The sequence below is a fragment of the Salminus brasiliensis genome, chromosome 11 (assembly GCF_030463535.1).
Source record: "Salminus brasiliensis chromosome 11, fSalBra1.hap2, whole genome shotgun sequence".
NCBI classification, from domain to species: domain Eukaryota; kingdom Metazoa; phylum Chordata; class Actinopteri; order Characiformes; family Bryconidae; genus Salminus; species Salminus brasiliensis.
In genome coordinates, this window is record NC_132888.1 from 35,015,770 (window position 1) to 35,032,361 (window position 16,592).

General features: G+C 39.6%; 1 protein-coding gene across 2 annotated transcripts in view; it reads right to left on the bottom strand.

Moving 5' to 3' along the window:
• Positions 1-10,033: 10,033 nt before the first annotated feature.
• Positions 10,034-16,592, bottom strand: part of dpf1 (double PHD fingers 1) — a 67,975-nt gene continuing 61,416 nt past the window's right edge. For both annotated transcript variants that reach the window (XM_072690725.1, XM_072690726.1), the window contains exons 9-12: positions 14,677-14,796; positions 14,477-14,589; positions 14,107-14,188; positions 10,034-12,703 (exon numbers count right to left, since the gene is read on the bottom strand). In XM_072690725.1, coding sequence (XP_072546826.1) covers positions 12,633-12,703; positions 14,107-14,188; positions 14,477-14,589; positions 14,677-14,796 — 386 coding nt within the window. In that variant the 3' untranslated portion in view covers positions 10,034-12,632. The remainder of the gene's footprint in view (positions 12,704-14,106; positions 14,189-14,476; positions 14,590-14,676; positions 14,797-16,592) is intronic.

Consider the following 16,592-nt stretch of genomic DNA (forward strand, 5'->3'; position numbering starts at 1 on the left):
CTAACAAAGGTTATGTAACAAAGTATTGAGATTAACTTTTGTTATTGACCAAATACTTATTTTCCACCATAATTTAGAAATAAGTTTTTTAAAAATCAGGCAATGTGATTTCCTGGATTTTCTTCTCATTTTGTCTCTCATAGTTGAAATGTACCTATTATGAAAATTACAGACCTCTCTCATCTTTCTAAGTAGGAGAACTTGCACAATCAGTGGCTGACTAAATGCATTTTTGCCCCACTGTAACTGGCATCATAAACCTACAAAACATAATTATGCTTGCGCTCTATAGCCTGGAAAGACGATGATGTCTTTCATTCTTGAGAGAGTGTTTGTAATCCTTGCTTAGTCTTGGTAATCTGGACAAGTAATTATGAAAGCCTAATTACTATAGGTCCTGAACAGCAGACGATTCAGTCTGTGTGAACAGGTTTGATTGTTTTATTGCAAAGAACCAAACTGTTTATTTACAAATTGCTAATGTCTAGAGAGAGGGTTAAACATTTGCCAAGTAGCAGGAATGAATATACACACATTACTTTAATAGTCCTATATAGATTATCTACATATGCTTAAACTTTTTTTTTCATAAAAAGTAAGTGGTACTCAATATTTTAGGCCATTGTGGTGATTTAGTACACCAAGTACACTCCACTCAAAAAGATCTGGTCAAATCAAATCAAGTTTGATTCTATAGCTCTCAAGTGACGTCGTCACAAAGCAGATTTACCAGATTCCAGTGTGGCTGACGACTCCAGCAGATCTGACTATAACAGCCTAACTAAAAAAAGAGAGCCAAATGGTAACACAGCCACAGGAGCACCCAGAAACACTTGGTGTCCATCTGCTCCACCATCCACAAACCCGAGTGACCACGTGCAAGCAGTGAGACGACAGCTCCAGCATCTCAGTTTACCACAATTCATTGTGTCCATGAACCCCTGAATCTCCAACCTTTATCTAAAGAGAAACATTAATGACCAAAAGTTAAACAAATGGGTTTTCACTGGAAGACTGAGACTTTGTGTCTCAGTGGGACTGTGAGTCCCGAACATTTTCTGCAAGGTTATTCCGAAGTTGAAGGGCTTTAAAAGAAAAGGCTCCTCCCCCTGCTGAGGCTTTCAAGCCTGCACATTGTGATCTAAGTGAATAAGTTCATAATAGAAAATGAGATCTTGCAGGTACTCAGAAGCGAGCCTGTGTAAGGTCTTGTGGTCATTCGTGATTTGTGATTTTTAAAGTGTTGTTTATATGCTTTTTCAAATTGTTTACATTCATGGCATTAAGGAATGTATGGCTAGAGGAACGTAATATCTTAATGTCTCTGGTTTAGTATTATTTGGCTACAATGACTACTGAGCAATAAATCCAGCTGTAGGAGCGTCATTTGCGTGGTTGTTAAAGGGTTACGTGCATACACAAGTAACTTGTATGAAATAATAACTCAGGCAGAAGTGAAAGTATCCTAGTGAAAATATAGTGTATTGTTTGAGGCTAAGAGTAATGAACGCATACCTTTTAATAGTAAGCTTTTCTAGGGTTCATGCTTTCTAGTGAACACTAGATGGCAGAATAGTGGAAGTTTTTAGATGTATTGTCAAGTATTTTTTAGGCTTCATTGTCAAGCTTTTTAGAGCAAGTGTCCTGCTCTAGGAACAGTTCTTCAGGCTGTATGACTGTGATTGCTTAGGTATGAAAATGATTTTGAATCAGGACTTACATCTTGAGAAGTCTGAGAACTACAAATCTATCACACATATATTCTCACATATATACTCTCTCACACACACACACTATATATATATATATATATATATATATATATATATATATATATGGGATTAATTGATGATACATATTGATGGGATTAAACACCTGTTCTGGACCCTTTGAATGGCTTTAGGTGTGGGTATAAAAATTCCAAAACTCAATTTTTATATATGTGTATGTGTGTGTGTGTGTGTATGTGTGTGTATATATATATATATATATATATATATATATATATATATATATATATATATTGAAATCGTGAAACCATCTAAATTAAAGCAAAATATGAGGAGAGCATCAGCACCAGTGTCAATGTATTTATATCTTGCCATGGCTTATGGATGGCAGCAGAAATGGCACACTGTGCAGAATAGTAAGAAGAGGCATAGCCCTACTGTGGAATACACCAACACAAAAGGTGTGCCAGAACAACACTGCTGCGAATTTTTGGACCCACACCTAAACCCTTCCGAAAGCAGGACCAGAACGGAGTGTTTAAAAAGATGAATTAAAGCACCTCCCCCCCCCCCTCGCCACCTTACCCCCGCACTCCCCTCCTATAGCCCTTCAAGTCAATGCATGTTAGATTTATTCATACAGTATATTTATGCATGACTACCCCCACCCTCTCTTTTTACACACCCCATCCCATTACTGTAATCCATCACCCCGGCATCATCCGCCATGCAAGCAGCCCCTGGAGTTACCATGGCAACCACCTCAGGCCTAGCTCTACGCAGCACTGCTCCTATTGGCTACGAGGCTCCGGCAGTCTGAGCCTGTCTGGTGGATGTGGTAATTGGCTTGGAGTCTCCAATCACCCTTCGATACGCGCACAGACACACACACATACACACACACATACACACACGTGTGCACACACTCTCACACACTCGCACACTACCACACAATTACTTGGAAACAGACACAAATGAATTGCTACATGATAATTCCACAGAGCCAGAAACATATATGGTGTGAAGAACCAGCGATGGAGCTCGGTGTAATGATTTTTTTTTTTTTTTGGCAGGGTGCTGTGTGTGAGTGTTGGGGTGCAGGGCAGAGGGTTTTTTTTTTTTGGATGTAGTGTGGTGGTTTGTGGTCCATCAATGGAAGAATTCACATCACGGTATGGGCTGCTCACAGTTACAGACAAAATATGTGGCCACACAAGGACAAAACACAACAGCTATCATTGTTTTGGAGCTCTGTTCCAGTACAAAGATGTGTTAGCTGTGTTATATTTGCACATATTTTGTCTTGAGGCATTGCAAGTGAGGTTATACCACTCATTATCTCTTAATAATCTGCACAATGGGATATTTCTGTTGGCATCTATCATAGGCCACAACAAAATAAGCATTTGGGCAGTGACACAATTTTTGTAATTTTGCCCCCGTACACCACATTGATGGATTTTAAATGAAGCAATCAAAATGTGATACAAATGTGAAACATAGAATTCCAGCTTTAATTTAAGGGTTAAACAAAATATTGCATTACCTGTTTCAGCCATTTAGACATAGTCCCTACATTCTCCTATTCTTTAATACTTGCAAATCCTTTACAGTCAATGACTTTAGAAAGGAATACATGGACATCAGCAAACACTGCATTTCCTCCTTTGAGATACAATGCCAGGACTTTACGGATGCCCCTTTAGTTGCTGCTTTAGTGTTTTTTTTTTTTTTGTTTAACACTTAAATCAGAAAGGCTTATTACACACTAAGGTGTATTAATTAGTAACTACAGGGACTTCTGTACAAACACTTTCAGCCCACTGGCAGGCCATTTCTTGTTACAGGGGTAGCAAGCTCTTGCTCTTGCTGTCTGTTTTTGAGCACTTTGAGCATCTTACTACTGCTGTGACCCAGTTCCATTGGCAGCCATATGTGTCTATGCAAATGCCTCCACCATGTTTGACAGATGATGTGACATGCTTCAGAATAGGAACTCTTTTTGCCCTATTTGTATTATTATTTTTAACTGGAATATCGGTTTAAGTTAAATTTTAGAATTTTGATTTATAAAAAAATCTTCATTCTATTATGTACTTTACATTTTTGTGTAGTTCACTGGTAAGGTTTATAATAGTTAACTTTATATGTACTTAAAGTACAGTTAAGGGAATATTTAAACCAAAAAATATCTACCTAGTACTAGTAGTAAACATGTGCAAAATATATGTAGCAAACTATATGTTCTGTCAGGTTCACTTAAAGAAAACCTAGCAGAACACTTGCAGTAAAAACTATTAAACTAGTAGTTCACAGTAAGTATACTTAAAAGTGTACTTTCAGGAACTAAAAAGTAGGATAGTGTATAATAGTATAGTATATAACAAGCTAAAGAGTATAACTATACACTTACTTTTAGTATAGCTGCAGTACAAAATAAAACTAAAAATGGCCCAACAAGTATACCACTAGTACACTGATATTAGTATACTACATACTACATTAAGTATACTTAGGAAATATACTTCAACATTACTAAAGTTTACTTAAGATTAATTTTAGTATTATTTTTTATAAGGAGTGGCTTACAGTGAGTGTGCTTAAAAGTATACTTTCATAAACTAAAAATGTTTACTAAAAAAGAAGTATATAAAAATGTATTTAAGTATATAAGAATAAAACTAGTTGTGTATATGTGTTTACTACTCTTACACCTAAAGTATACTTAGTATAAGAAGTGGGACAATTTAGAAGTATTAAATAGTACACTTACAAGTATACTACTAGTACAGTGATATTAGTATGCTAAAGATAGTTCAACTTTACTCAAGTCTACTCAATAATTTTTTTTACCCAAAACTACTTTTTGTATTGTAGATTTTGATAATAGTATGTCTACATCATAAGTGTTGGCTGGATGGTGTGAAGGGGGGCTTTTCTTCACCAAGCAAAGAATTTGGCGATCATCTTCTATAGCTGTCTTCCAATTCCATGGTATTCTAACTCAATGATTCCCTCCACTTGCATTGTCATCTTAAAAAAAGGCTTATCAGTCAGTTGTCTAATTTCTTTTGACCTTAGGAAAATGAAAGTACTACTACTACTACTACTACTAATAATAATAATAATAATAATAATAATGTAATAACATAAATTGTTAAATCATTTCACTTGCATGCATTTCAAATCCACTTATGTGGTGTACAGAAGCCAAATAATGTCCAAATGCTTATGGACCTGACTATAAATGCATTGACTAATACAATGGAAAATATTCCCACACTTCCAGTGTGCATTGCATATCTTTCTTAAATCAGGAATACATTGCTCTGTCAAGCACAGCTGTACACTAAGTTGGTTTGCTCCAAAGCAACAAACATTTGCAGAATGAATGTTGCGTAGGTTAATTGAAACTTAATTGAAAGCATTCTTGCGTAGTGCAGTGCATCTCCTGAATTACAAACCTGTTCCTTCTCTTAACGTGCCACTGGAAACTGTAGCCCTTCTTTTGCCATGCTTCATTCACAGAGACTCTCTTGGCAGGATATTTTTTGGGTGGTGGACTACAGTGGTAACTGATTGCATTTAAAAAGCAGCATTGCTGTATCTGATAATCATAGCAGCGTCAAACACTCACTACTGTATTGATGTCATTGCCTTATTGAAAAGGATCTGCAGTTGTACATTTATTTACAGTGGCATGCAACCGTTTAGGCACCCCTGGTCAAAATAAAAGTAAAGATTATTATTTTAATATGTGAGGCTATTTTGCCCCTATTTGTTACAGTTTCAAAATAACAAAAAAGGAAAAATGTCACTAAGCAAAAGACATCATTGCTTGCCATTTCATTTCTTGCCATTATATTACAAAGCGAGGAAACGGTTACCTGGAAACTTGATATCTTTCTACAGCCTTCTCTTACTTTGTGGACTTTAATTATTTTAATGTTGAGTGCTAGGCAGCTGCTTAGAGGAGCCCATGGCTGCTGATTGTTAGAACAAGGTTTGAGGACTAAGATTTTGATCCAGCCTTTACTATGTAGAGTAGCAGAAATTCAAAATCAGAGATGCTGTAAGCAAAGCAAAAGAAGATTGCTTTAAGGGCACTAGGTGGTCAAGTGGAGTAAGGTGCTGTCACTATGTCCAGAGGATCGCTGGTTCGAATCCCAGTCATGCTGCTAGGCATCGGCAGCAAGGGCCCAAAAAGAAAGAGTACAATTGGCCTAGCTTTCTCACGGGTGGGTAGATCTCCCCACATCACTCAGTGCAATGCTGACCAATGCATCAGAGCCAGGTACACAATGCCTTCCTCCAAGTATGTTGCATCAGCAGCAGCAGCAGTTTGGAAAAAGAGGAGGCACGTCAGAGGAGGTGTGTCAGTCTTTACCCTACCAATGTCAAGAGCATGTGCATGGGTTGGGTAAAAGATCATTCTAGAACATTCTAAAGAATCTGTGAATGATCATAAATACATATATATATATATATATATATATATATATATATATATCTGCAAGAGAAGGGGTGGGGGAGTTAAGAGGGAGAGGGGCTTATGTGTCCTGCATGACTTAAATGGCTGGGCTTTTTCTGAATCAGTTATACATTCTGGGGGTTGGATCATCAGGCTCTCAGTAACATATAAACAATACCTCAGTGATGTAGCAGCAGTGAAGGCTCTGAATACATTCAGTAGACTATCAAGAGACTGAACTGAATCAATAAAATCAGTTTAGAATCTGCTTGATTTAGCTGTTTTTCATTTAATTTGGAGTTCAGATCTGTAAACGTTCACCTGAGAGATCATTGATCATCTAAGAGGTCTAATATAGACCATCTCAACATCCTCCACCAGCTGCTATAGACCTGCTAATGACACCAGCCTGTAACCGAATTAGGCTGGGATTAATAGGCCACATTGAGGGTTAAGGTTAGGATAGGGACCAGGATGAGGGTTAGAATTAGGTTTTGGATTAAGGTTAATGTTAGGGTTAGAATTAGGGGCAGGATGATGGTTAGGGTTAGGATTAGGTTTTGGGTAAAGGTTTGGGTTAGGATAATGGCTAGGGTGATGGTTAGGATTAGGTTTTGAATTGAGGTCATTGTTAGGGTTACGATGAGGGCCAGGATGATAGTTAGGTTTAGGTTTTGGGTAGAGGTTAGGGTTAGGATTAGGGCCAGGATGATGGTTAGAGTTAGGTATTTGGTAGAGGTTAGGGTTAGGATTAGGGCCACGATCAGGATTAGAATTATGTTTTGGATTGAGGCTAATGTTAGGGTTAGTGGCTAATGTTAGGCCAAAATGGTAGGATAAGGTTTTTGGTAGAGGTTAAAGTTAGGATTAGGTTTTGTTTTGAGGTTAATGTTAGGATTAGGATTAGGTTTTGGGTATAGGTTGGGGTTAGGATTGGGGCTATAATGAGGGTTATTATTAGGGTTTGGATTGAGGTTAATGTTAGGGTTAGGATTAGGGTCAGAATGATAGTTAGGATTAAGTTGTAGGTAGAGGTTAGGGTTAGGTTTTTGCTTTATGGAAGTAACATATTAAGTCTACTTGATGTACAGATGAACAGTGAATCTACTAAACGTAAATTATGCCTCAACAGAACATGTTCAAGCTATTTACCCAGATGCTTTACTGCACAGATTTATAAAAGACAACTCAAACGAAAGGTCCTTGAATCACCACTGCCTTCAAATAAAGTGCTACCAACAGTTTCTCAAGCTCCATTGGAAGCATCACTGCAGTATGAACCTGAGATCAATGGGTCTTATTCAACAACAGTTATTCAGAAGAAACGTTTACGAAATTCTGACATTCACCACTGTTTTCTCATTGGAGATTTGTTCAGTGTAAGAAGACAATGGACAGTGTACAATCATTATAATGAACAGTGTACAATCATTATAAGAGCCTAGCTGTAAACAACTCTGTGGATTTAAAAACATCATGAATCTGACAGACCTTGTGTTTGGACTTTTCTCAAGAAGAAATGTAAGAAAGATCTTAGATATTATTAGATATTGGTGGATGAAGCCCAATGTCAACACATCTGTCTTGCTGATTGCTTTAAAGGAGAGGGAAAATAAGACCCGGCATTCTTTGAAGGGGAAAAAATCTGTGACGCCGCTGGAAGGTTATGTAGCATCGCTTGTTTCATTTCCAGAGCAACAAAAAAAGAGATACAAGTCACCCTGATCTCGAACACATTCCTTTTTCTCCGTAGTTTTGTTCTCATTTATTTATTTATTTATTTATTTTGTTTATGGACATTTACATCAAAGGAACCACTCACACTCTCCGATGCGGGAACATCTCCGCGTGGCAAAAGGAAAAAAAGTAACAAAGAAACAAAACAAAACAAAAATAAAAAACAAGCGAGAGATGCAAGCAAAGATCACAGCACAACAATGAACAGGAAGAACAGAGCCTGTCTCTGGCTTTGACCGGCCACACCTGGTCACTGCATCCACAGAATGAACAGACTCAGAAAGAGAGGGAGAGAGAGTATAAACGTTATAGAGGCTGTAAAAAAAGTCACTCTTAAGCAGGCTCCTTTAAATGGAAATTCATCATTAAAAAATAATCTCTTCCCTCTGCTTTTTTTTATTTATTTTTTTTAATTCCATGAAAAAAAATCTAGCCCGTCACATACAACATCCACTTTGGAGCATTTCAATTTTTTTCCATTTTGAAGAGTGCTGGATAGCAGTTGTAGAACGTTTCAATTTTGTCTCTTTGGACACAACCACGGTCAAAGGGCAAGTTACGGCCAACGTACACACGTCCACTGTACATTTACTCGCCCATACACACACGCACGCACACACACACACACACACACACACACACACACACACACACACTCAAACTACATCATTCAAGATGAGAATACAATCAGATCACATGAATACAATCAGTCCCCCCGTCCCGCAACCATAACCTCCCACCCCCTCCGCCCCTCCCCCCAAAAAAGGCCAATGAACTAACAAACAGCATTCACACCAAGCACAGGTCCCCTCTGGGGAAGGTATCAGCCACAGGGTAACAGTGGCTTGGCGGCAATTAACGTAGGCAAAAACATAGGCAATCAAGAACAAGTCTTCCATTATTAATGTATTGTACATTTAGGGATGTCCCAATCTAACATATGTGCCCTACACACCAGTCCGAGTACTAGCAGTGTCTGATCTGGTATTTTTTTAAGAGTCTGTTTAGACCTGGTCACTTCATCCGTCTTCAGCCCTATAAAAACGCACCCAAGACACATTTGAGGAGGTGGTCTGAGATGCATTTGAGTCCCAAGTTATTGCAGAGGACGCATTAAACACACATTAGACACCCAAACCTCTTCCTAGTGCAACCAAAACACCAGTAACACTTGCTGTGACCAGGTGTAAACGGGCTCACATAGTGTGCACTTTTAGGACATTAAAACTTATCCATGGTAAGGTATAGTATAATCTTTTTAAACAAATATATATATACCATAGCATATAAATGTTAGGATCATGCTAGTCAAAATGATGAATAACATTTCTGTTACTGTGAATAGATAAGCAAGTAAAATATGATCAGATTTCCAAAAGGGCTAGAGTTAACAAAGGCCTTTTAAAAAATTCTTAAGCAAGTTTACTTTTTAGTTTCCAGCTTTTACAGTTTCAAAATAAACCTTAAGAAAAATTAGTACTTAGTAACACCTCCTTTGGCAAATATAGATATTATATGCTTTTTTGCAACCAGCTAAGAGTCTTTAAGAGATTTTCAATGATGTTTAGGTCAGGGGATTTCAAGAGCTATGGCAAAACCTTCAGATTGTGCCTCTTAAGGTAGTCCATTGTGTAGTTTGAGGTGTTTAGGATGCACTAACATTATCCTGTTGTAGAAGCTTTCTTCTCCTCTTTATCTGCAGTTTTTTTATAGACTGTGATGTTTGTTTTTAGAATTTGCTGGTATTTAATTGAACCCATTCTTCTTACTACCATTAAAATGTTCCACAGGTCATGCCAATGGTAGGCAAACCCAAGCCCAAAACATGATCGATCCAACCCTGACTTAACAGTTTGAAAGGTTTTTAATAAAATTCTGCATTTACCAAGCATAATAAACATTGATTCTGTCCAGAATTTGTTAAATTCTCTTGAGTTTTGAGTTGAGAACAGTGCCAGCATAAGTTTCTTTTCTGCCAGAGATTCTTCGCCAACAACTTGCTGACAAAATGAGCACAAGGTACGCAAAGAAGGTTCTGTCCGTATCCATACAATTATTGTAACACACTATTATATAAAACAGTAATCTTGTTATATATATATATATTTTTTTTTTTTACTAAATGTTAAAAAATAAACTTTCATATTTAACTTCTACTCACTCAACTTTTCACAGTAACAGATGTGACCATATTTTTGTATGCCATTGTGTTTGGAAATAATAAGTGGGAAAAAGATGCATCGGCACATCAGGAATGTTTAATTGCAACTTTTGTGGGCTTGCTTAGGATGGTTTTTGTATTGGTGTAAGCTATTTGTAATGACAAAGAAGTTCCTCAAATAAGATCAGGACATCCCTACACATGGTGCTGAGAACATCGTTCAGGTCCTCCATAAAAAGTGTGATTTTAGCAGGAAGGATTCACTACATTCTGTTTGTAGCCTGAGACATCACAACATGCAAAACACCTCCAATGAAATTTGGCTGTTTTCATTGCTTCTCTTGTCTGACAATGGTTCTTGTAGTGCCTCTTTTCTAATCACACTCAAGACTGTGCAAAATAGTCATCAAAAATGTCTAAAAAAGATAATGTAGTAAACGGGGGGGGGGGGGGGGGGTAAGTTTTGAATCTGGAATTGAAACTTGTTTCTGCTCATTGTATTTAGTTTTTGATGGGATACTATACTAAGTGAACAAATTTTTCAACTGGTTAAAAACTCTTTTTTTTAGAGATATTTTTGAAGATACAAAAATAGAAATGACCAAACCGATTTCTCTTGTTCTGCAAACGTATGCCGGAAAAAAGTTGGTTTACACACTTTAATGCGTGAACCATTAAAACATCTTGGCTGTTCCATTCTGAAATCAACAGAGCAACAGTCTATGTACAGCGAGTGTCTCCCAAATTAAAGCTCATGGGGCTGAATGAAAGAAAAAAGACCAAACAAAAAAAAAGTCAGACAGTCCTTTCAGATAGGCCACAGACGGACTTTGGGTTCAAAATAGTCACCTCAGCACAAGCTCAAAAACATGCTGGCACCCCCACTGATACTCTTCAGCTCTTTTAGCCTTTTTTTCCTTTTCCTTACTTGTCCTTACTTAAAGCACACTGCAAATTATACTGTCCCATAAAGCGGTCCTGTAGAACCAAAAAAGGTTTTCTATTTTCGGAGCATCTTTCGGTCTTCGGCAAGAGAAAGGAAAAGCAAAAAATTAAAAAAAAGAAGAGGGGAGGGAGGGCAAATGTGGATGGCATCAGGTAGAAGCCCAACCATTCCAAGTCCCGCCCACCCTTCCAGTTCACTGCCCAGCGGTTTCACAGTTCCTACAGGAAGTGTCGCACGTACACACACACACAGACGCAACTGCCCCCTCAAGAGGATCACAAACACATTATTGCGAATTAAGTGTGCTTTCATCAATTTTTTTTTTGTTATTTCTCTCATTCTTAAAAGGTTTATTTCGAAACAATTTATACAACATGCATCCAAAGTAATCATATAAAAAGAAACAATCAAACATGCCCTGTTTTCAAAACAAGGCCAGATGTTAGTCATTAATATACACCCTGGCGAACACCTGGACAGAGAGAGAATCTTACGTTGGCTTTTTAAGAAGAAAAAAAAGGAGTGGGGGTCAGTTAGAATGTACAGTGGGAGCTCGGTAGAAAGTTCTTCTGTTTTTTTTCCCTTTTCTTCTTCTTCTTCGATGCACAGAAAGTACCACCCAAGCTTCGAACGGCATGCACCACAGACCTCAAACTTTAAAGGGGTATCCGTTCACAGAAATGGCTCGGGATGCCAAGGTTCCTACGGTAAAGAATTTAAAGTTAGAGCCTCACAAATAATAAAAAAAAACAACAATCCCAGTCGGCACTGGAGAGTCTCTCAGACCTCGCGCATCATGAATATTTGCTCTGATGGAGCTTCTCGCAGCTGAGGGCGATGTGTCAAACTCCACAGCTCTCAAAGTTGCACCTCGAAAAGGAAGCTGAATTATAGATGGACTCATTTGTCTCGTCGAACTTTAATGAGCTATCCTCTAATTATAGCCTGAATAAGACCAATTCTGGTGGCTTGGCTAAATATGTTCACGTCGCTTGCTGGTGTCTAGCCTCCTCACAGTGAGCTGCAGGGATTGGGTGGCGTGACAGCTGCAAAAAAAAAAATGGAACAGAATCTCATCGTCGGGGTGCTGGCGACCCAGAGCCGCTTACGAGAGCAGGGAGATCATATGGCGTTTCCTCATCATCAGCGGGTGCCACGCTTTCCAATGGGACATTCGGGGTCTCTTCCCTTTCAAGTGCCCTCTCGAGTCAAAGCGTTAACTGCCACTCAGTCAGCGAGGCTAAGCACTACCGAATAAACTCACGCATCGAATTAAGATGCTGTCTAGTTCATGAGTCATCCAGAGAGGTTGGAGATCGAGGAGATGTGGCAAAAGCCCATTCAAGGCCTGACTGTGAGAGGTGAGCTGGTACAGGGATGGGAGTACCGTTCTTCAGAGTCAGTACGTAGACGTGCAAGATGAGGGGCAACTTGATCTTGCCATGAACTGAATGGTCAAGAGATGGAACAGTACGTGTGTTAATGTGTCTGGGATTAGGTTGGGGGTTTCTTTGGATCTGCCAAGTTGGTGGTGGTGGGCTCATGGAGGCAGAGGCAGGGTGGGCGCAACAGGAGAGGGCCCATGGATTAGGTTAGCGTGATGTAGGCAGACGCTTTTTCCTTTAGCTGCCGGAGACACAGGTGACAGCTCCAGCTCCCTGCAAAAGAGAGGCCAACATGGTTATCACTTTTATGTGATGTTTCCTTGCTGAGCAGTCTTGTGTTGTTGAGGTGTTATGAACAGTAAATGCAAATGAGGGAAAAGTGTGGTAGTTCCACATACAGTACGGTAAAAAAATAGTATTAACCCCATCACTTTTTCCATATCTGTGAGAACTGTTTTAGACCTTCAATCAAAGTATAATTTACCAGAGTAAACAAGTTTTCAAATGATAGTTTCAAATATTAAAGGAAAAAAAGGTAATAACTAGTTCTTTTAAAACAAAATCAACCAATTACCCCTAGATGAGGTCAGATGTCGTGCTTTTGTCATTTTTGTCATAATGTCCTGTCGATTGAAGAGTTGTGCCGCTACACATAGTGCAAAGCTAACACAGCATTCCACAGTAAGAGTATCACTCCAACTGTCAAACATGGTGGTGGTAGTGTAATGCTATGGGTATGCTTTGCTGCTTTAGAAGGACTCATCATAATTGCTTTCCAACACAAAATCCTGTACCATAGGGTTCACCTAACTATGTGGCAGCACACAGTCACACTCAGTAGTACAGAAAATGGGAACTTGTGCTTACAGTCCTTCAACACTGAGGCCAGAGAGATAACCATTATATTAAATATAAATGTACACCCAAGAGCAGAGGGGGGACATGGCCAGAATGCAAATAGATGGTACCAGGAGCCAATGGGAGAGTTGAGTTTTACCCATCAAGATTGCACTGCCTGAACATGAGACACACCCTAAATGTCACCATACTTCATTGAAACAACTCAGTTCACTGCAGTCAATATAACCCAATTGAGTTAATTCACCTGAACTGAAAATATGCCCAAAACTTGATCTTACACAAATTACCTGAGCACGTCTCAAACATTCATTTTTGAGTTAGTTGGCCAAATCAGCTTAAATTATCTTATGTATGTAAATTATGTTAACTGAATTATTTGATTTAGGAGGGCAGTTTTTACAGTGGCAAGACAATGACATAAGCACAAAGAGCAAGTCCATCCCATTTAGAAGGAAAAAACAAATGAAAACAAATAATGGTTGGGATTTACCTACTAAAAGTCCTGTCATTAAAACCTATTGAGATTCTGCAGCAGGACCTTAAACTGAAAGCCCTCTAATGTGGCTGGGATAAAGCAATTCTGCAAAAAATGCAGTTGCAGTCATCATTTTTTTTCTTCAATAAATGATACGTGTCAAAATTGTAAAACACAACAGTAAAGGCAGCAGGAACTGCAAGGTTTCAGTAAATCCGGAGGTGCCATGTCTTAATTTCTTCAAATAGTCAAGAACTGTTTGGAGAACAGATCCAACTGTTCAGTAACCTCTCCCTAGTATAGCTAGAACATTAATAAACAAATAAATTCAAATGCATACCTTCTGGAGGTTCTGCCATAGGCGGGCTTAGACAGTACATATGGTACCCTCGGTCGCAATCATCGCAGAATAAAAGTTGATCCTGTTGGAAAGATGAATAGGTCTCAATATCATTTGCTTATAACTTTAACAAGTAAATAAAGTATGTGTAGGCCAGAGGGTCATTCATTCTATTTTTGAGGTCAAACACAATTTGGTGATTTCACTGCTCTAACATATCCCATTCAGTTCATGCGATTTAGTTGGTGTAGGTGTACTTTAGGTGGGAAATTAGCAAACTGTGCTAGACTCTGACCTTCCAGGACCTGAACTGATGACCCCTGGTGTGGGCTGTTAAACTACAGAGTTTTCTGTAGTGAACAGTACTAACGTCATTCTCAGAGGTGCCACAGAGGCTGCAGGACTTGCACTCGATGCACTGCCAGCGGTAGGTTCTCACCGCTGCCGTCATGTTGACTGTGAACTGCAGGCAGGACGGGTGGCCTACGAGAACCAAAATACACACTTTAGGCATTTGAAGCTCTTCATACTGACAAAACATGTCTGGCTATTGAAGTGAGCTTGCTGCACCTGATCGGCCACAGTCTGCACAGGAGATGAGGTCCTCCGGGCAGCCGGTCTTCTTGGAGCCTCCCAGGCAGAAGTCACAGTAACCGTTGGGGATGACTGAGCCGTCTGCTGCTTTTTTGGCTGCAACACAAGGGAAGGCAGAAGGGAAGGAATGAAGCCACAAGAGATCATACTTAAAAATGAGCTGTGACTATGCCTAATGTGATGAAAAGAAAAAATGGAAAGGATAAAAAAAAAAGAAAAAAGGGAAGAAATTGAAGGAGAATTAAAGAAACACATATAAGGCAAGGAAATGTGAAGAGATATAAAGGAATGAAGAAGGAAAGGACATGACAAGGTAGCATAGAAAAGAACATTTTTGGACAAGACAACAAAGGACAGGGATTAAAAGGCAAGGACAATAAGGGACAGGAAAGGACAGGATAGGGCAGGAAAGCAAAGGGAAGGACAGAACATGACTGAACAGGACAAGACAGAATAGCAATGGGCAGAACCGAGCAGATCAGGACAGGTTTGAAAAGATAGGACAGGGCAGAAAATAAGTAAAGGAATGGACGGGGCAGGGCAGAAAAGGGAATTGAAGGAAAGGGCAGGATATGACAGGGCAGGACATTACAGAATAGGGCAGGGAACAAGTACAGGAAAGCAAAGGGCAGGACAGAAAAGCAACGAACAGGACAGAACAGCTCAGGACAGGATAGCAAAGAATAGGACAGAGCAGAAAAGAAGGAAAGGAATGGACAGGACGGGGCAGGGAAGGAAATTGAGGGAAAGTACATGATAGGATAGGGCAGGAAATGACAGAATAGGGCAGGAAACAAGTACAGAAAAGGGTGGGACAAAATAGCAACAAAGAGGGCAGAAGAGCTCAGGATACACCTAAAAGAACATGGCACCTTGGGACAGGACAGGACAGGAAAGGGAAAGTTCAGGACTGGACAGAATAAGGCAGGGAACATGTACAGGAAAGAAAAGAGCAGGGCAGAACAGAAAAGGACAGGACAGAATAGCAACAAACAGGGCAGAACAGCTCAGGAACAACAGGGACAAACATGACAGCTCAGGACAGGACAGGGCAGGAAAGAGAAGGAAAGGACGGGGCAGTAAATGATGGGACAATACAGGACATGGAAATAAAATAGGGAGGGAAATAATAATAAAAAAGGACAAATAAATAAATAAAAATGAAACAAAAATAAAGTAAAAAGGTAAATAAAAAGAGAAAAGGCTAATAAAATAAAAGGATAACAAAGGAACAAGGAAGAGAAACATTAATGAAAAGGATAGAAATGACCGAAATGAAAGAGAAAGGACAGGAAAAGAGAGGACATTTTAAAAAGAGAAAGCAAGGGAGCTGTGCCAGTTGGTAGTTAGTCCCAGCTGGTTTGAGTGCTGGGTTTTTTCTCTCCATATGTTAGTTTTAGTTCGGGTATGCAGGCCCACTGAAGCCTGGGCCTTTCCGGCTCAGCCACTGTAACAGCATGGAGATGGGGGAGGGGCAGGGAAAGGAGGGGCTCTTCTCCAGCGGGAGGCCTCGGGCTCTGTTAAATATTGTCACAGGAACAGAGGGAGGGCCGGGTGCATAGAGACAGGTGTGCTGCGGGAGGCCACTGGGTTATATCATTAACAAGGAAGACAAGCCGTGACGCGTGCTTTCCACGCCTTAGCCGCTCAGATGGCGGCTTCCGGAGACGCACGTTCACGCGGCAAAGAGGGAATTAAAGAGTGACTCGGGAGGGTGGCTCAAGCAAGGTACGAACACAAAAATACACTGTTCTGGTGAACTAACAGATAATACACAGAGGGTTCTTTGTGCTCCAACAGAAAATGGCAAACGTTTGCACACCAGCTCTCGAGCACACACACAAATTCAGAGTAATGACAGCCACTGTGTGCTGGGCTGCTGGATGATTTGG